Source organism: Chlorocebus sabaeus, chromosome 6 (assembly GCF_047675955.1).
Source record: "Chlorocebus sabaeus isolate Y175 chromosome 6, mChlSab1.0.hap1, whole genome shotgun sequence".
NCBI classification, from domain to species: Eukaryota; Metazoa; Chordata; class Mammalia; order Primates; family Cercopithecidae; genus Chlorocebus; species Chlorocebus sabaeus.
This window is the reverse complement of record NC_132909.1, coordinates 3,952,095-3,972,539: the sequence shown is the minus strand read 5'-3', so window position 1 is coordinate 3,972,539 and position 20,445 is coordinate 3,952,095. Positions and strand designations below refer to the sequence as shown.

Below are 20,445 nucleotides of genomic sequence, written 5' to 3'. Positions count from 1 at the left end.
ACGTACCTGCGGCTGCGTCTCCTGGCTTTGTAACCCTTGCAACACATAGTTATTTGTAGGAGCCGACCAGGCCCAGGGAGGGTTGGAGACTGGGGCACGTCTAGGATGAGCCACAACCCAGATGCCCCAGGAGGTCAGAAATGAAAGGGCTTTGGGGGCCACTTCCAGGCAGCTCCTTCTTATTCGGACGGGAAAACCCAGGGTGGGAAGGGAAAAGGCTTTCTCAGAAGTTCTGAGGTAGGATGTGGGACTTTGGAGGCGGGGACTCAGACACCACCGCAGACTGAGAACTAGCTAATACAGGGCGGGGTGGGGAGGGTGGAAGCTGCTGTTCTTAAGACACGCCCACCAGCGTGGCATCTCAGTTTACCATTGCCATGGCAACGCCCGGAAGTCACCGCCCTTTTCCAAGGCGAAGACCCACTGACCGGAAGTTACCACCCTTTTCTAGGAATTTCTGCATACGTGTCCTTTAATTTGCCTATAATTAAAAGCAGGTACAAGAGTGACTGCAGCTGTGTTTCTGAGCTGCTGTTCTGGGCACACTGCCTGCGGGGCAGCCCTGCTACCTGAGGCGGAGTACCTCTGCTGCTGCTGTGCATGGCCGCTTGACGAGAGGTTGGCGTAACCCTTAAGGGGTTAGGTAACACTAGCTCACCCTTAAATTTTATTTTATTTTATTTATTTATTATTTATTTATTTTTTTGGAGACGGAGTTTCGCTGCGTTGCCCAGGCTGAAGTGCCATGGCGCCATCTCGGCTCACTGCAACCTCCGCCTCAAGGGTTCAAGCGATTCTTCTGCTTCAGCTCCTAGGTGACTGGGATTACAGGCGCCCGCCACCACGCCCTGCTAATTTTTGTAGTTTTTAGTAGAGAGGGTGTTTTACTGTGGTGGCCAGGCTGGTCTTGAACTTTCTGACCTCAAGTGATCCACCCACCTCAGTCTCCCACAGTGCTGGGATGACAGGTGTGAGCCACCGCGCCTAAATTCTTTCTTAGGCAAAGCCAAGAACTGACCTGGGCTATGCCCCAATCTGGGAGCTCACCTTCCCCGCATCGTCTAGTGACCAGGAAAGGATGATGAGGACCGCGAGTGAGAGGCAGAGACTTTCAGCCGAGGCAGGGACAATTAGCAGAGAGGCCAGATGGCTGGACAGCAGAGATGGTGACAGTCAGCGATCCGCAGAGGGGTAGCAATGGGTGAGAGACACGGAGAGGTGGCACTGGGCAAGACAGCGAGAGGTTGCTGACACAGGTGGAGAGACATCGAGGACAGGGCAGTCTGTGATCAGGGCTCCAAGAGCCATCACACAGAGGCCGTAACGATAAACAGCTGCTAATACTGCAGAGCTCATACTAACCAGAGGCTTTGCTCTTGGTGCCTTCATCTTTCCCTGGCTGGTGGTGGAGCTCAGCGACGGGCAAGCAGGTGAGACCCCCACTCCAACCAGCAGGTCCATGGGTTACCAGTCCCGGCACTGGACCTCTGGGTGACAGCTGAGCCCACCCAAGCGGGGGGATCCTGCAGAGACCTTCACCTGGGCCCCATATGGAAATGTTATTTAGGCTCTTGGGGATGGGGAGGTGTCCGCTTTGCCTCCCCCATAATATCTGGTGAGCTATATGGGTAATGCGTGCCCCAGACACCTAAACCTCACCAGAACACAATGCATCCATGTAAGGAACCTGCGTGTGTAGCACCTGAATCTAAAAAAATAGAGTAACATTAAAACAACAACAACAGCATCAAAAAGCCGGGTGAGGTGGCTCATGCCTGTAATCCTAGAAGAGATATTTAATTTGATGGAAAATTTTATAATTCTCTAAAATGTAGATATTGTCTAAATAATTTAAATTAGATTTATCAAAGCAAGAACTGTCTTTACTTTGAAAAATATTGTATTTATTTACTCAAACAATGAAGAAGTTAGTGGATTACAATGTGATTTAACTAGTACTAAAATTTGGGAACTATTAGAATGCTGGTAAAGTACAGATTAGTTAAAAGAAATAGGTGCTTTAGAAAATCCAGGTAATTTCTGAAAGAATATATAATAAGCAGTAACAGTTTGGTTCCAGAGTTATAAAGAATGGGGAGAAAAGTGGGAGAGCAAGAAAAGAACACTAATTTATGCACACAAACAGGTTCAAACTTCTTAGGAAGAAAATGTTTTGTCACAACAAATAGCATAAATTTAGCAAATTTATATTAGAGACCAATAAATAAATCCAAAAAAGAAGAGGGGAGTGGTCTATGGAACCAGAGAAGAATCTTACAGATGAATTTATATTATACTAAATAAATGTAGAAGGGGAATAATAAAAGAGAGATTCACAAGAAAATATCTGTGAATTTTAGATCAGCTGGGATGATAGATTCCATGCGCCCTTAAAAAACAAGAATTCATGAAAAAGAAAAGACCTTCTCCTTTTCTTTATCAAAGTGATCTTGATGGAGGCACAATTAAAGAATAAATGAGGTATATTTTACTTCCTGGGAGAGTAACAGGAAAATTCCCATCCCACAGCTCTTAAGACTTAGATCTTAGCAGTCAGAACAGAACAAGCTTTCACTGCTGATGAACCAAGTGCAATGACAACTCTGAGAAGCTTTAGCTCTACATCATGATGGATTGGGAGCAGGTGCAAAGCCTGTGGGCTATCAAAGCACTTTGACCTCTGGTAAGAGTCAGAGTCATATTTAGACTTTAAAATACTTATATTATCCAATTATTTCTACTCCCTAATCCTTAAAAATGTAGCCACTTAATATCAAAAAGATATTTTTATTTCTCTGGATGGAAGAGAGAGTTTCCATTCTTCACGCTTAATCCAGAAATTCTCTATAGACATAAAATCATCGGTGGAAAAAAGTGCATACTGCTCCCCAGGACCTATCAAAAAAGTGATGAAGGTTTATGGTTTTGTACTCATCACAGAAAGTTTTCAGAAACTCACTGGCATCACCAACCAAAGCACAACATGCTGCCACCACAGATATTTCTAGATGTCCCAAGTAGCAGCTTCCGTCAAACAGGAGTGTAAGCAAGAGCCAAGAGTGAAACACGCCCTTCACCCTCTTACAAAGACTGTGAGGTTTGGTGTATTCGTCCAGAGAGACTTCAAATGCAGCTATGGCAGAGAAGGTAGATGAGAGATGTCAGGCATCCCTGGGGTGAGAAAGTTTGGGTGATTCTGTCTCAGAGACAATATCCCTGCTTCTTGTTTTTTGTTGTTTTGTTTTGTTTTTTGTTGTTCAGTTTTTACTCTGAGGGATAAAACGAATTATATGTCCACACCATATTTTTATGATAAACATTTCATTCCTCTAAGAATGAGCATCTGAACCTAAAAAATTAGGTCCACTTACCAAATGCCATTTTTTTGCTGCAGAAGTAGCTGCTGCCATCATCACAGTCTGTGCGTCTGTGCAAAAGGGGCATCTTATCCCAGAGATAAAGTTTTGGGACACCATGAAGTCATCTCCTTGCTGACAGGTAATTACCATTTTATCTGTAGGTACAGTGACAGCGTTCACATGGGGATTTGAGATGATCTCAGAAAAACACTTGTGAAATGTTTAAATTACTGTAAGTTACTAATAGCTATTAGTTGTGATCAATTGGAGTTAGTTTGGCAGAATATGAAAATCTTAGTTGTAATTTTTCTTTTTTTTTTGAGACAGATTCTCATTCTGTCGCCCAGGCTGGAGTGCAGTGGAGTGATCTCGGCTCACTGCAACCTCCACCTCCTGGATTCAAGTGATTCTTCTGCCTCAGCCTCCTGAGTAGCTGGGACTACAGGCGCGTGCCACCATGCCCGGCTATTTTTTTTTTTTTTTTTTGTATTTATAGTAGAGATGGGGTTTCACCACATTGGCCAGGCTGGTCTCAAACTCTTGACCTTGTGATCCACCTGCCTCGGCTTCCCAAAGTGCTGGGATTAGAGGCATGAGCCACTGCCCCTGGCAATGTAATTACTTTTTTCAGGACACTGAAAATAGGCCTCCAATCTCTTCTGGCTTCTAAGATTTCTACTGAGAAGTCTGCTTCTCACCTGATGGGGTTTCCCTTGTAGGTGAGCTGTCCTTTTTTTCTAGCTGCCTTTAAGGTCTTTTTCGTTTGCATTTACATTGATAAATCTGAGGACTGTGTACCTTGGGGATGGTCATCTTATATATAGTATCTGGCTGGACGTCTCTATGTTTCTTGGATTTGTGTGTCAAACTCTAGCGAGTTTAGGAAAATATTCATGGACTATATCCTCAAATATGTTTTCCAAGTTGCTTATTCTCTCTCCTCTTTCAGGAATGCTGACAAGTCATATATTTGGTCTCTTTAGATAATATATTTCTCAGAGATTTTGTTCATTTTTAAAAGTATTTTTTCTTTATATTTGACTGATTTGATTCAAACAAGTCTTCAATCTTTGATATTCTTTTCCTCAGCTTGGTTTATTCTGCTGTTAATGCTTCTCCTCACATTATGAAATTCGTGCTGTGAATTTTTCAACTCAAGTAGTTCAGTTTGGGTCTTTCTTAAAATCTAATCGTTTATGTCATTAATCATGTTACTGGATTGCTTGGGTTCCTTGGATTGAGTTTCAACTTTGTTCTTGATTTGAATGACCTTCCTTGCGATCCAGATTCCAAATTCTACGTTTGGCGTTTGAGACAATTCGTACTGATTAAGGACAATTTCTGGGGAGTTCGTGGGCTGGTTTGGAGATACTAGGAGTTATTTCCCTGATTTTTTTCTCACCCGGGAGGGTTGCTATTCCTTTCATTGCAAGGGTATAAATTAAGTATAGTCTGCTGGCTTTATTTCTGGAAGTTTTCAGACAACTAAGGCATTGATGAATTCTTGCTCTTGGTTTCTTTCAGGCAGTAGAATTGAGTAGTGGTTTTTGGTGTTGTCGTTTGGCTGCGATCCAGTAGATGGCGCCTAAGAGCAACAGGCAACAGACAGGCTCGCACTCCACTATGTGGCGCCTTTGCTGATCTTTGTTCTCGACCTTGATACTTTTGAAAAGGTCAGAGCCGTTTTTTTGTTTTTGTTTTCTGAGACAGGGTCTCACTTTGTACCCCAGGCTGGAGTGCAGTGGCACGATCTTGGATCACTGCTGCCTCAACCTTCCCAGGCTCAGGTGGGTGATCCTCCCGCCTCAGCCCCTGAAGTAGCTGGGACTCTAGGCGTGCGCCACCACACTCCACTAATTTTTGTATTTTCAGTAGAGATCACGTCTCACCATGTTGCCCAGGCTGGTCTCGAACTTCTGGGCTTAAGCAGTCCTCCCGCTTCGGCCTCCCCAAGTGCTGGGATTACAGGTGTGAACCACCACACTCTGATGTTTCTTCATGTGTAGCAGGACTAGCCGCGGACAAAACCCCTCAGACACCGAGACAGTGAAGGGAGTGGCTTTAATCAGCTGGGAGCCTCCGCAGGCTAGCGGAGCTGGTCAGGTGCTCAACTTCTGTCCCTTTGAAGGGCTCATGACTCTAAGGGAGTCTGCGTGAGAAGGTCGTGATCTGATTGACCAAGCCAGGGGGTAGGTGACAGGGGCTGCGAGCAGAGCACCGGTGGTCAGAGTGACACAGAACAGAACGGGAGGTTTCACAATGTCCTTCCAGACAACGTCTGGAATCTACAGATAACAACAGTTGCTAGGTCAGGGGTCGAATTTTAACTACCAGGCTTAGGTCAGGCAGGCCCAGGCCTGGTTTCGGGTCTGGTTCCTAGGTGCCAGGCTACCTGCCTTTACTTTAGTTTTTAGTCAAATACATCCCTTGTCCTCCTCTGGCTCTGCAGATCTCACCGTCACTTACACTCTACGTCTCTGGCCCCAGAAGCCCTTGTTCCCCTCATTCCACCCTCAGAGTTGGGGCTTGCCTGGGTGTGAGATCCACAGCAACCTGTCTGATGCCTCAAAGAACGTTTGGGGTTAAGACGGGACTTCCTCACCTAAGAACAGGAGCCCCAGGGAGTCCCTGGGTTCTGATCACACCTGAAGGGTGTTCCGACTTCCTCACCTGAGAACAGGAGCCTCAGGGAGTCGCTGGGGTCCGACCGCACCTGAAGGGTGTTCCTGTTCTTGCCATAGCATCTGAACACCCACCTGTGGCTGAGGGTCATGGGGCCCACAGGGAACAGGGCTTGGGACTGTCCATTAGGGTGTTGCTGAGAGTCTAGGGTGCAGGGGAGACTGAGTTCTCCTTCCTCAGTCAGAATGAATCTGTCCAGTTGCAGCCGTGAGCCACACTGGAGGGTCCTCTCTTAAACTCACAACAGGCTCAGGGGCTGAGAAGGTAGATTGGCTGTAGAATCCTAGGAGAGAAGGAGGTGGTGTGATCTCTGAGGCTCAAGCCTCCCACCTTATCCCTTAGGGCTGGGCTGTGAGGGAGGGACACCCCTGAGAGCAGACGCCTTTCCTGAGGGCAGAGCCTTGGGCTGGGACCCCAAGGTGTCCTCGCACCTGTCACCACCAGCTCCAGGGGGTCAGTGAGCTCTGACAAGTCACTGGGGCTGAAATAGTGACAGTAATGTCATCCTACATATTCATTTGTTATGGATGTGTTAGGAGAACTCAGCCTGTCTCCAGGCTGCACTGGGCTCTGTCTGTCCCAGGGAACTGGGCTTCCCTCCTTTTTTTTTTTTTTTTTTTTTTTTTTTTTAATATTTCGTAGACGAAGTCTTGCTCTGTTACCAGGCTGGAGTGCAGTGGCACAATCTCGGCTCAGTGAAACTTCCGCCTCCCAGGTTCAAGCGATTCTCCTGCCTCAGCCTCCCAAGTAGTTGGGATTACAGGTGCCCGCCACCACGCCCAGCTAGTTTTTGTATTTTTAGTAGAGACGGGGTTTCACCATGTTGGCCAGGCTGGTCTTGATCTCTTGACCTCATGATCCGCCCACCTTGGCCTCTCAAAGTGCTGGGATTACAGGCGTGAGCCACTGCACCTGGCCCTGGGCTTCCCTCTTTATCCAGTCGGTACTCCTGGGCCTCCAGGTTCCCCTCACACCAGACACACAGGCCTCTCCCAGGTGATCACAGAGCCTGTCTCAGCCCATGGGGAGGGTTTGGGGAAGGAATGGTTCCTGAAACGGAACCAGAGACTGGATCCCAAGATCTCTTTCACTCCTGGTCCTCCAGCTTAGTCCAAAACCCCTCTCTGTTTTATCACCCTCAGGCCAGAAAGACTGTGCCCCCCAACCCCGAGAGCCCAGGGGCTAGAGTAAGAGGGAGGCTCGTGGAGAACGTGGTAGCCCCTTCTCCCTCCATCACTGACTGAGGCAGAGAAGCACGAACATCGTGATGCCTGCTCTGGGGGCTCCAGCTGTGGGAGAGGAGACCACAGGGCCCTCCAAGACAGAGAGATACATGGATGTGGTCACTCAGAGCCTGCTGCTGCCCGTCCAGGTCCCCACAGCTGTGGACCCACAGGAAGGGAAACTGCTTTTCCCTGGGCTTGGCTCTGTTTTTCCCTGGGTGGGGGGTGGGGGGGCTCGGGAGGACCCCAGACCCTCTGGACACATGAACCTCTGCTCCCCTCCCCTGCCCCAGATCACTGTCACTGCTGCAGGTGGGAAAGGACAGGCCCCTATGGAATCGGGTCCTGGGAGGCTTCCCTGGGAGGTCTCCTTTCCCAGGAGGTCCCAGCTGGGAGTCAGAGCTGAAAGGAACTTTCCCACCCGCAGGCCTCTTGCCTTTACACTTGGAGAAACTGAGGCCCAGGCAGGGGAGGGGCCTATCCATGTCACCATCACCAGAGGAGCCTCAAACTGATGACAGAACTCAGCCCTTCCTCCCCTGGACCCTGCCCACCTCCACTCAAAGGCCCTCACTCACCACTCTGGGGGCCTGACCCCATGGGGGTGAGGGGCTGGTCCTCATGGCCCGTTGGGGCAGGACGGGGAGGTGAGGGCTGGGACTGCCCTGCTCCCCACATCATCCAGGCTGCTCCTTCCCCAGGCTGGGCCCCAGCATCTCCCTCTGCCTAGACCCCGCCCCTCACCAGCCTAGCCTGAGCCCCTGGGGGCCTGTGGCCCCTCCTCTGGCTCTGGAGGGAAGCCCGTGCTTGAGTCCTTGAGGGGAACGGGATCCTCTGGGAGACTCAGGACTGCCCTGCGGGAGGTTGCCCTCTCTCTAAACCTAGAGGCCTCAATGACTCACCAGGTGTGGAGGAGGAGCCTGTGGGTTGGGGGCTGGGATCCCTGGAGGTCCTGGGAATGAGCACAGAAAGGGACTGAGGAATTGGAGCTATCCTGCAGTCCCCACCTCCACTCAAAGCTCTCCCCTCCATCTGCCCGGTGGCCTCTCCAAGACCCTCCCTCTTCCCACCTAGCACCTTCTGGACTCCAGGTGAAGGAGAAGAGGGAGAACCCCTGTTGGCCTCTTCTCCTCTGAGGGGCGAATTCCTCTGTAGCTGAGCCTCCCTCAGAGCCCCCTTCACTCCATCTCTGCCCAGAGCGCTCCTGGGGGCAGGGCCTGAGCCGAACCTTTGAACTTAGACAGAACAGGGTCAGGACCTTTCACCCAAGACCACCAGCTCCGACTGGCGTGTGACAGCAGGTCAGGGAAGGTGCAGTCATGTGAGAATCTTGAAGCTGCCCATGAAGGGAGCGTTTATACCACAGTCATTAACAAACTCCACAAATAGATGCTTTTTAGAAAACGTTTTTGTCGTTGTTCAGGAAGCCAGTCTATGGGCACAACAGCAGGCTTTTCCATCAGACACCTCTCTTTTGATTCCTAGTGACTGTATTTCTAGGGAAACTACAGATGAAGAGTGACAGGTGGTAGGGCATCACTTTGAACTTAAATTTTGCAAATGCAAATCTGATTTTTGTACATGGATTTCATTATCAAAAGCAAATTCCATGTTATGAGCTGAAGAGATAGTCCCAGTAATACACATCAGAAAATGCACTAGCTAGAAATACAGAAAGATGTATTACCTGAAAGTGGAGCAGAGCATGAGGTCACAGTGGGGCGGACCCAAACTCACCATAGGGGCAAAGTCTTCCATCATAAGGAAGAAAAAGGAAGGGAGGGGCAGTCAAGGAGAGTCAACAATGAGGAGGAAAGCATCACAGTTTAATGGAGGAAGCATCTTCTACAGACACCCAGACACCTTCCTGCACCTGACCCATGCTTCTTCCCCTTGATATTCTCAGCAGACACTTCCCCAACTGCTGCCCCAGTCTTGCAGAACCTCCTGGGATCATCAGATCTGTTCCCAGGGCTCCACCACTCTGAAGGGTGCATTGTCTTCTCCGCTGTCCACCTCCTGGCTGCACCTTGTGGGGCTTCTCTGGCTCTGCTGAGCCTCAAATAACAGAATCCCAAGGAACACCAGGACCAAGCCAGCTATACCCATGCGGATGAGATTCTCCACTGTGTAATCCTGGAGGTGTGGGGCTAGGGATGGTGGACAAAGAGGTCACAGAGGTCAGGGCAGATCACAATTACCCAGGACCCCTGGATGTCCACCCAGGGTACCCACCTCCCCTTGACAGGACCCTCTGTGCCCAGCCCCATAACTGGGGGCATCTCCTCACTCACCAGTCTTAGAATCTGACTTATTTTGTGCTGGACTGAGGGTCTCAGTTGCTCCTAAAAATCAAAGAACAAGGATGTTGGTGAGAAGCTGAAGAGCCTCTCCCCTGGGCTCTGCTTTCTTATATTCCTCCATCTCTCGTGGTGTGGCTTTATGTAGCTCCTTAGTGAACACATTCTCTGCTCTAGCAGGCCTCCCCTGGTATGTCATTGGGTTTTTCAACCTCTCTGTGCTCTGGGAATTCAGATCTTGTGTCTGAGTCACTTTGGAACAACGTTTACTTGAGCCCAAGAGCTCAGGACTAGTGAGAAGAATGATCTCCCAACTAGAAAGAATTGAGCTCTTGTGTGCTGTCTTGGATGTGCAATCTTGTGCAACAAGAACACAAAAACTAATTCCCCCAGAGACAGAAATTTCCATTTTTCAGTGGATGAGGACCCAGTCTCTGTGGATGAGGAGTTGGTCCTCAGTGGCTCTTGAAAGTCAGGAGTACAAGGACTGAAGGCTGCGATGGCCCCCGCTGCGTGCTGCCTCAGCCAGCTCCCCCGCTTTTTCATCATTCGTTTACTGTCTTGTTAACTAATTCTTCATATAGTTAGGAACACCAACAATGTGATATACTTAAATATGAAAATGTATTGTTTTCTAAATGATAATGACTGAGCGGGACAGAAAAACATCATTTCTGCTTTTTTGAAGTATGAACCTAGATTGGAAGGTGAAAGCAAATATTTAAAAACATACCCGAACTTAAAGTAAAATAAAAAATAAAAACAAATAAATATAAAAAAAGATGAAAAATATTAAGCATAGGAATGAATACTTGAATGTATGTTTGTGTCTATATATGTACATAGTGCATATATTCATATAAAATATATGTGATTAACATGGCTTATAAAATATATGTGATTAACATGGTTTGCATTTGTGTCCCTTTGAAATCTCATGTTGAATTTTAATCCCCAGTGTTGGAGGAGAGGCCCAGTGGGAGGTAACTGGTTCGTGGGAGCCGACTTCCCCCTTGCTGCTCTCGTGATAGTGAGTTGTCATGAGATCTTGTTATTTAAAAGTGGGCAACACCTCCCTGTTCTCTCTCTCCTATTCCAGCCATAGAAGACGTTCCTGCTTTCCCTCCACCTTCCGCCATGATTGTAAGTTTCCTGAGGCCTCCCCAGCCATGCTTCCTGTATGGCCTGTGGAACCGTGAGTCAGTTAAACTTCTTTCCTTTATAAATTACCCAATCTCAGGTAGGTTTTTGTTTGTTTGTTTGTTTGTTTGTTTTTGAGACTCCGCCTCGCTCTGTCACCCAGGCTGGAGTGCGGTGGCGCGATCTCAGGTCACTGCAAGCTCTGCCTCCCAGGTTCACACCATTCTGCTGCCTCAGCCTCCCAAGTAGCTGGGACTGCAGGCACCCGCCACCACACCCGGCTAATTTTTTCGTATGTTTAGTAGAGACGGGGTTTTACCATGTTAGCCAGGATGGTCTCGATCTCCTGACCTCATGAGCCACACGCCTCGGCCTCCTAAAGTGCTGGGATTACAGGCGTGAGCCACCGCGTCTGGCCTATCAGGTAGTTTTTTATAGCAGTGTGAGAACAGATGAATACAATGATTGTAGATACGTATGTATTTGTGGCTTTAGATATTTGTTTTAAAAAATATATGTAACTACATATATATTCATAGTTAAGGTGAGAAAGAGGGGCTTACAATTTGGAAATATAAAAGTGAAATTTCCAGTTTTTTATGGTTGATATAAACAGTCTTCCCCTTGTCCATGTCAGGCCTGGACCCCCGGATCCCAAATCCTGCTCAGATAGGGGAGGACAGACCTAGCTCCTCTGCCCATCATCGCTGCTCCCACCTTCCTGCCTGGTCCTAGGACACCTCCCTCCCCTCTGACCACCACAGAGGGAACACCTGCCCCATCCTCGGGGCCCCAGGAAGCCACGTGGACCATGCCCCTATTGTCCACTCTCCCCTCTGCTCCTCTGGGGAACAGACCCCTTTCCTGAATATTGGAGATAAAGTTGAGACGAGTCTAGAATATTATACTGGGTCAGAGTAACTGCGCTTTCATCTCCCATGGGGTCAGGACTTAGAGGTTGGGACACCCAGACGTTGATTCTGAGATGGAGACAGCAGGAGGGGAACGTGTGGGGCCTCCGTCTTCCACCCTCAGTCTAATCTCATCTCCTGCGAGGCTCACCCCCACCTCCTTCCAGTCCTCTCTACTCTTTACCCTACTGAGACTTCAGGGCTGGGAGCCCAGGGTGGGAAGTCCCCATCTATTTCCACACTCCCCTGGCTAGACCCTCCCCTGGGTAGGAGGTTCCTGTGTATTTCCACCCTCCCATGGGCTGGGCCCTCCCCCGTGGACCCTCCCCCTTCACGCTCCTGTTTTTCTAGTGTCCTGAGCTCTCTTGGGGGCAGGGCCTGCGCTGAGAGAGACTCAGGGCTCAGAGAGGCTGGTGCTGATGGAGGAAGAAGAGGAGTGGGCAAGTGAGACAGACGGGCGGACATTCCGTTGAAAGCTCTCCTTTTTCATTTCCAAGAACCTCTTCGAGCTCAGAGAGGACAGGGTCAGGGCCCTCACCTGAAACCACGAGCTCCAGGGGCTCACTGGAGTGAGACAGCAGGTAGGGTTCGGAGCTGCGTGAGCCGTAGCACCTGTAGGTCCCCGCGTGGGCCAAGGTCACGGGACTCATGGGGAACTCAGCCTGGTACTGCTGGGCTCTGTAAGTGGATCTTAGACGCAGCGGGGGATGGGCTGCCCCCTCCTTGGCCAGAAGGAAAGTGAACATCGGACCCCATGACTGACACAACAGGGTCACCTTCTCTCCTGAGGCCACCGTGGGGCCCAGCTGCACTGAGAGGGAGGGTCTGTCAGGGATCTGTCCTGGAGACAAGAAGGATGGGTGAAGGGCTGCCCCACCTCGTTCTGAGCTGAGCCACCCCCAGGCCTCTCTCTGGGACCCTCAGTCTGAGTCTCCCCTCCCCGCCCATCCCCTGTCTCTGTCTGTCTTTCCTTCCCTTGGGAACCCCCTGTCCCCATCCTGGCCATCACCACCTGGGCTCCCCCGGCAGGGCCTGTGCAGAGCCTGGGTGCCTGACAACCCGCTGGGCTCCTCACCTGCGATCAGGATGTCCAGGGGGTCGCTGGGGGCTGACCACTCGGAGGAGACATTGTGTGCACCGTAGCATCTGTACTGGCCCCCGTGGGAGCCCCTCACAGGGTTCAGGGTGAAGCTGGCCTGGGAGAGCCCAGCCTGGGACTGCTGTCCAGGGCGCTGGGGGAGGCCATCGCCCCCCTCCTTGTACAGAGCGTATCTGATGTAGCCGACATCAGAGCCACACTGGAGGGTCAGGTTCTCTCCGGGGGCCACGACAGGGCCCTGCAGGGTCAGGAGGGAGGGCTTCCTAGACACGCCTGGAGGGAAAGTCGAGTCGGGACTCGGAGGGGCTGGTTCCTCCCGCGCCCCTTCCTTCTGGAACCTTCCTCACTAGGGTTTCCAGTGTCCTTGTTTTTTTCTCATCCTGTATTTGTGTCCCCAGGGCCCCCATCTTCCCCTCATCTTTTCTTCTTCGTGGGCTAGCCTGAGGGTAAGGCTCCCAACAGCTCAGCCGCTGTCCTGACTTTGTGTAAGGAAAAGCTACGGCTTCTTACCTGACACCAGTAGCTGCAGGGGGTCACTGGGTTCCGACCACACGTACGGGGTATTGTTTTCATAGCCGTAGCATCTGAACGTACCCCTGTTGCTGAAGGTCAGGGGACCCACGGGGAACAGGGCCTGGAACTTTCCATGGTTGTGTTGGTGTGAGTCCAGGGTCCAGGAGAGCCTGTGGTCTCCTTCCTCGATCAGAGTGAACCTGCCCAGTCCCAGCCGTGAGGCACACCGGAGGGTCACGTTCACTCCTGAGGTCACCACAGGGCTTGGCAGGGCGGACAGGCTGGGTCTGCTGTAGGCTTTCAGGAGAGCAAAGGGCAGCTGTGTTTACGTGGGGCTCACACCTCCCACTTTATACCACAAGGCTGGGCTGTGAGAGGGGAGACCCCTTGAGAGCTGAGAGCTGACCCCCTTGCCGAGGGCAGAGCCTGGGGCTGGGACCCCTGAGTGTCCTCTCACCTGTCACCACCAGCTCCAGGGGTTCACTGGGCTCTGACCATCCTGCAGGGCTCTGATAGTAACAGTGATATCGCCCTGCATGTTCCCACATCATGGATGGGATGGAGAATTTGACCTTGTTTTCAGGCTCCAGTGTTTTTAACATGTGCCTCGACATAGAGTTTCCCTCTTTATCTAGACGGTACTCCTGGGCCTCCAGGGTGCCCTGACACCAGATGGTCACGGGCTTTTTCCAGACGATCACGGGACCTGGCTCGGCCCACAGGATGGGTTTGAGTAGGTTCTCTGAAAGGAAATCACAGCTTAGGTCCGAAGATGTCCCCAACCCTCAGATTCCAGCTCTCAGCCCCAGGACCCCCCGTCATCCCCATCAGTCAGCCCAGAACTGCTGTCTCCACCCCCAGCTGCCCAGGAGTGGTCCCTTGTCCCCAGAGAGGAGGAGGGACCTGGGACAGCTGGGGACAGACTCACCTGCCTCCGGGCAGGTCCTGGGGCCCAGGCTCAGCCCTGGAAAAGAGTTCCCTGTGAGAGATTTGCCCCCAAAGCCTGAGCAGGTCTTCTTTTTCTTGAGCCCCTGGGATGTCCTAATTGACCAGGGCCTGGCTATGGATTGGGGTCTCTCTCCTAGACTAGGGTCTCTCCTCCCCGTCTTAAGATCTCACCAAAGCAGAGCAGGGTTGTGAGAATGGGGGTCATGGCATTTCCTCCTCCTCCTGGCCCTGGCTGTGCAGGCAGATGTGAGCACAGTGCCCGTAGACAGACAGACACATGGTGTGTAGGCACACGGAGGCTGGGTCCTCCCCATCACGAGGTCATCCCATCAGCAGCCCCACAGAAAGAGGAACTGCCCCTCCCCAGGAGCCTGGCTCTCATTTCCCAGGGCTTGCTCTGGGGGTGAGCACCAGACTCTCTGGAGATATTTCAGACACAAATGGGGACTCACAAGGGGGTCATTAAGAAGGACGTTTTTGGCCGGGCGCGGTGGCTCAAGCCTGTAATCCCAGCACTTTGGGAGGCCAAGGTGGGTGGACCACTTGAGGTCAGGAGTTCGAGACCAGCCTGGCCAACATGGCACAACCCCGTCTCTACAGAAAATACAAAAATGAGCCAGGCGTGGTGGCACAAGCCTGTAATCCTAGCTATTTGGGAGGCTGAGGCAGGAGAACCACTTGAACTCGGGAGGCAGAGGTGGCAGTGAGCCAAGATCACGCCATTGCACTCCAGCCTGGGCAACAAGAACAAAACTCCATCTCAAAAAAAAAAAAAAAAAAAAAGAAAGAAAAAGAAGGACATTTCCACCTCTATGTGGCACAGCAAAGGAAATCCAGGTTCCTCACAGACAGGGAGGAACCAGGGATCCAGGTGAAGGTGGGACGCTGTGGTTCCCCCTCTTCCATGTTTGTAGAGGGGCACTGCCAGATCTCTGCTTCCTGGTGGGAGCCCATGAGGGGCAGAAAGAGGAACTGCCCCTCCCCAGGAGCCCAGCTGTCATTTCCCCAGGGCTTGTCCTGGGGGTGCACACCAGGCTCTCTGGAGATATTACAGACAGAAATGAGCTCTCCCCTCACTTTGGCTGCGTCTATCTAATCTGTCCTTGTCTCACCAAGGGCCAGGATGTAGCGGCAAACAGACCTTCCCGGTGACAGGGACTGACGGCTCCTCCTTCCCTCTCAGAGCCTCCCCGTGGAGGAGGCTGCATCTCCCCTCTGTGTGTGTGTGTGTGTGTGTGTGTGTGTGTGTGAAAAACAGGCTGTGTGTGGTATTGCCACACCTGGACATCTGTCCCACGTGTGACTGGGAGGTGACATTGGACTCCGCCTTGCCAGCCACAACCTTGGGCAGATGCTAAGTTTGGAAGAGTTGATGCTCCTGGACAGTAGGAGCTGCAACCATCCCCTTGGGACAGGCCTGATTTCTGAGCCATCTCTGGGAGAAGTGTTCTTTGTAAGATCTTGTGCATGGGGGAGATGGAGAGCATGCCGTATATTTGAGAAGAGATAACCGACTAGAAATTACATAGGCAGATGTTGCTGTGGTGAAAAGTAGTGGGTAGAATTAACACACTTAAAAATCAATTCTATGGCCGGGCGCGGTGGCTCACGCCTGTAATCCCAGCACTTTGGGAGGCCCAGGCGGGTGAATCACCTGAGATCAGGAATTCAAGACCAGCCTGGCCAACATGATGAAATTCCATCTCTATACTAAAAATAAAAAAAATTAGCCTCGTTTTTGAATCCCCTTAAACATTACCAGCCTATAAATGTCTGCCCTTTGGATTATTCTTTGAATTCAGTATTAATAGTTTTCCCGTTCCCTTGTTAATAGTAAGCTAAATAAAAACTTGTGCCCATTGTATCCTTCTAGAAGAGTAATTTTTTTTTTTTTTTACCTTTTTGGGAAAAAAAAAAAACTTTACCAAAATAAATTTAAGATCAAGAATGCTGGTCATAAGCTGTGAAAATCTGTGTCTTGTCTTAATCATTCCATCAGCATAAAAAATGTAGCAACACATGTGAAGTGTTGGTTCCAGGCAAACCCGCTTAAGACTCAATGTTCAAGGTTGTTATTAGGTGGGGGACTATATAGGCATAAGGGTCAGTCACAGGGAAAGCAGGGAAAAGCTGGTGTCCACCAGCTTTTTTTTTTTTTTGGTTTTAACTAGCTCATCAACAGTGAGCTACACTGTTTGCAGAAACAGCCTAGTCAAGACACAGCAGAATTCAGTGCTGCAGTCACACAACCCCAGTTTATCTCTTAGGAACATAGGGAACATTCCAGGAGCTATGTTTAGGAACTAGATGCCAGCTCAGGACCACCTTTACAAGCAAACCCTCCCAACGTTATCCCCCTTGCAGCTGTGAGATTAACTCCTTCTTGCACAACCTGCACCTGAAAAAAATAACAGTCCTCTTGAATGCAGCAGCACGCTGTTCCCCCAGAACATGCCTCCAGCTCCTCCAGATTCTTCCAGCCCTATCTCAGTTTTTTTTCTGCAGATTCTCCAAGGTTCTGCAAACTGTAAGTAGTAAATCCATACTCATCTTGAGTTTTTATGAGGGAAGTCATCTGGGGCCTTCTCTGGCTGTACTGAGCCTGAAGGAGCATCCCCCAGAGACCACCAGGATCAAGGCAGCATGGTCATTGGGATGAGATTCTCCATGGCAGAGTCTAGAGGGGCGTGGTCAGTAGACAGAATAGAATATTTGCTGAGGACTTAGACAGGCCACACTCACCTTGGAAGCCCTGGATGGGTGTTTACACATCTACACTCTAGAAAGGGGAGTTCCAGTTATTCCTCACTGTGGGTCTATACTTGGTGGAGGATGGTTGAGAGGATCAACCACTCTGTATGAGTCTGTTCTCACTCTGCTAGGAAGAACTATCCGAGACTGGGTAATTTACAAGAAAAGTAGTTTAATTGACTCACAGTTCTACCTGTCTGGGGAGGCCTCATGACACTTACAATCATGGTGGAAGGCACCTCTTCACAGGGCAGCAGGAGAGAGAATGAGAGTGGAGCGAAGGGGAAGCCCCTTATAAAACCATCAGATCTCGTGAGAACTCACTCACTATCACGAGAATAGTACAGGGAAAACTGCCCCCATGATTCAGTAGTCTCCATCTGGTCCCACCCTCCCCAGGAGGGGATTATTACAATTCAAGGTGGGATTTGGGTGGGGACACAGAGCCAAACCATATCAGACTCCTATGAATAAGAATGAGGCGGGGCATGAGTAGCCAGGCCACCATTGTATCCCCCCACCAGGGCGTGTAACCCACCATTGTATCCCCCCACCAGGGCGTGTAACCCACCATTGTATCCCCCCACCAGGGCGTGTAACCCACCATTGTATCCCCCCACCAGGGCGTGTAACCCACCATTGTATCCCCCCACCAGGGCGTGTAACCCACCATTGTATCCCCCCACCAGGGCGTGTAATCCACCATTGTATCCCCCCACCAGGGCGTGTAACCCACCATTGTATCCCTGTCTCACCCCCCAGGATGTGTAACTCACGATCAGTCCCCCACCAGCATGTGTAACCCACTATGTCCTGGCTCCTTCACACTCTCCTCCCTTCTCATGGGGGAATTGTATGAGATCCTTGCTGAACTCACCTCCCAGCTGAGGCTTAGAACCCTATGGCACCCTCCTCAAATGTGTTCAGGTTCCTGGGCCTTGTTGAAGTCACAAACAACTTCTCAGCTGCAGAGATATTGCGGGTTTGGTTTTTACAACTATCCAGGGACAGAGGACAACAACTCCAGCCTCTGGGATGCTTAACTCTGCTCTTCTCTGGTCTCAGATTAGTCTCAACATTAGCTAAACCCAAACCTCACCCTTTGACCTCCAGTAATGCATCAGCTGTCAGTATGGAATCCATAGATCTGCATGTAGGACTCCTGGTGTCCCAGGGCCAGGACTGTGAATCAGCCAAAGGCTGTGGCTGCCTTTCCTTTTCTTTCTTTTTTTTTTTTTGTTGACACGAAGTCTCGCTCTGTCGCCCAGGCTGGAGTGCAGTGGCGTGATCTTGGCTCACTGCAACCTCCGCCTCCCGGGTTCAAACAATTCTCCTGCCTCAGCCTCCTGAGTAGCTGGGATTACAGGTACGTGCCACCATGCCCGGCTAATTTTTTGTATTTTTAGTAGAGACAGGGCTTCACCGTGTTAGCCAGGATGGTCTCGATCTCCTGACCTGGTGATCTGCCCACCGCAGCCTCCCAAAGTGCTGTGATTACAGGCATAAGCCACCGCGCCCAGCTTCCTTTTCTTTTTTTGTAGCTCACTCAGCTCTCCACGTTCTCTGGTTCAACTTAATAGTACTACCAATAATCCAAGTAATAATCTCACTATCTATTCTTCTGTCCATTTATCTGTTTTGTTTTACAATTAATGAGCGACTAGTCATAGATTCCAAGTAACTTTCTCGGGAATAAGAAACACTACAGTGAACAAAACCTCCCATTGTTCATTCAATTTATGGTAGAAATGGAGAAAGTCAGATGAATTAAGCAAAAATACAAAAGAGCTGAACTATTATTTAAAAACAACACACAGAGGGATAAATGGACAAAATTTAAGCTACCTAGAGGTCTTGGAATGTGTATTGTCCTTATAAAAAAAAATTACCAGTGCCAGCCTGGCCAACATGGTGAAACCCCGTCTCTACTAAAAATACAAAACTTAGCTGGGCGTGGTGGCGTGCACCTGTAATCCCAGCTACTCAGGAGGCTGAGGCAGGAGAATCACTTGAATCAAGGAGGGAGAGATTGCAGTGAGCCGAGATCTTGCCACTGCACTCCATCCTGGGTGACAGAGGGAGACTCTGTTAAAAAAAAGAAAAAGAAAAAGAAAAAAAAGAGCAGTGAGTACTACGGGCAAACATCACTTAACCCAGTTTGTCATGAAAAGAAAAATGTTTGTGAGGATGTGACAGGTTAGGTAAAAACTGAACAAAGAGCAAGAGGAGGATCTAGAAAGGTAATATTACCCAACATAGGAGCAGTTGATTGGGGTATTTTGATGCCAAAAAATGCGGAAATGTTCCTGATGTGTCTAAAATGTATTTGAGAAAGAGGAAATGAAAAAAGTGGTATAGAGCTGTATTTCCAGGTGTGCAAACAGACGTATGGACATCGACGTGTGCAATAAATTGTTCACTGAAAATCAATACATAAATAAAGTGAGAAATAAAAACACTTATCTGCAATACAGCCATGAGTCTCAGAGCACGGCATGTGGAGAAATGTACATACACGAGGTATCTCTGAGAGGAAACAGAATAAAGAGGTACTTGACTGCCTCTGGAGATGGAAATGGAGAAGATGGGAACAAGGATCACCTGTGTGCCCGTTGGTAAATATATTTGTGTGTGTGTGTGTGAAGATGAAGTCTGACTCTTGTTGCCCAGGCTGGCATGCAGTGGCACGATCTCAGCTCACTGCAACCTCCGCCTCCGCCTCCCAGGTTCAAGTGCTTCTCCTGCCTCAGCCTCCCAGGTAGCTGGGATTACAGGCGCATGCCACCAAGCCCGGCTAATTTTTTGTATTTTTAGTAGAAACAATTTTTTGTATTTTTAGTAGTAGACCACCATGTTGGTCAGGCTGGTCTCAAACTCTTGACCTCAGGTGATCCACCCACCTCGGCCTCCCAAAGTGCTGGGATTACAGGTGTCAGTGAGCCCACGCCTGGCCCTTTTTTTTTTTTTTTTTTTTTTTTAAGGAGAGATGGGGTTTCACCATGTTGGCCAGGCTTGTCTTGAACTCCTGACCTCAGGTGATCCGCCCACCTCGGCCTCCCAGAGGGCTGGGATTACAGGCATGAGCCACCGCGCCGAGCCCCAACTTTTTTTTTAATCAAGTGAGTGAGAAGAAGATTCATCTTTTCTGCAAGCCTCAGAAATACGGGTGATGATTCTGGCTAGAAAGAGCTGTCTGTGGCCGGGTGCGGTGGCTCATGCCTGTAATCCCAGCACTTTGGGAGGCCAAGGCAGGTGGATCACCTGAGGTCAGAAGTTCAAGACCAGCCTGGCCAAGATGGTGAAACCCCGTCTCTACTAAAAATATTAAAAGTAGCTGGGCATGGTGGCGTGCACCTGTCGTCCCAGCTACTCAGGAGGCTCAGGTAGGAGAATTGCTTGAACTCGGGAGGCGGAGGTTGCAGTGAGCTGAGATCGTGCCATGGCACTCCAGCCTGGGTGACAGAGCGAGACTCCATCTCAAAAAAAAAAAAAAAAGAGCTGTCTGGAGTTAAATTCAGA

At 49.9% G+C, this 20,445-nt stretch overlaps 1 protein-coding gene and 1 long non-coding RNA gene across 2 annotated transcripts; one reads left to right on the top strand and one right to left on the bottom strand.

Moving 5' to 3' along the window:
• Positions 1-663: 663 nt before the first annotated feature.
• Positions 664-12,016, top strand: LOC103235263 (uncharacterized). Its single transcript, XR_005238390.2, has 3 exons — positions 664-1,430; positions 3,395-3,498; positions 10,664-12,016. It is a non-coding gene; the product is annotated as an uncharacterized lncRNA (long non-coding RNA).
• Positions 9,079-19,870, bottom strand: LOC103235264 (leukocyte immunoglobulin-like receptor subfamily A member 4). The gene is made up of 8 exons (XM_037992028.2): positions 14,347-19,870; positions 14,156-14,191; positions 13,685-13,969; positions 13,225-13,524; positions 12,691-12,987; positions 12,154-12,456; positions 9,559-9,609; positions 9,079-9,414 (listed from the first exon to the last, which is right to left on the bottom strand). The coding sequence occupies exons 1-8, from the start codon at positions 14,378-14,380 to the stop codon at positions 9,221-9,223; spliced, it is 1,500 nt and encodes a 499-aa protein (XP_037847956.2). The 5' UTR covers positions 14,381-19,870; the 3' UTR covers positions 9,079-9,220.
• Between the last annotated feature and the right edge of the window lie 575 nt (positions 19,871-20,445).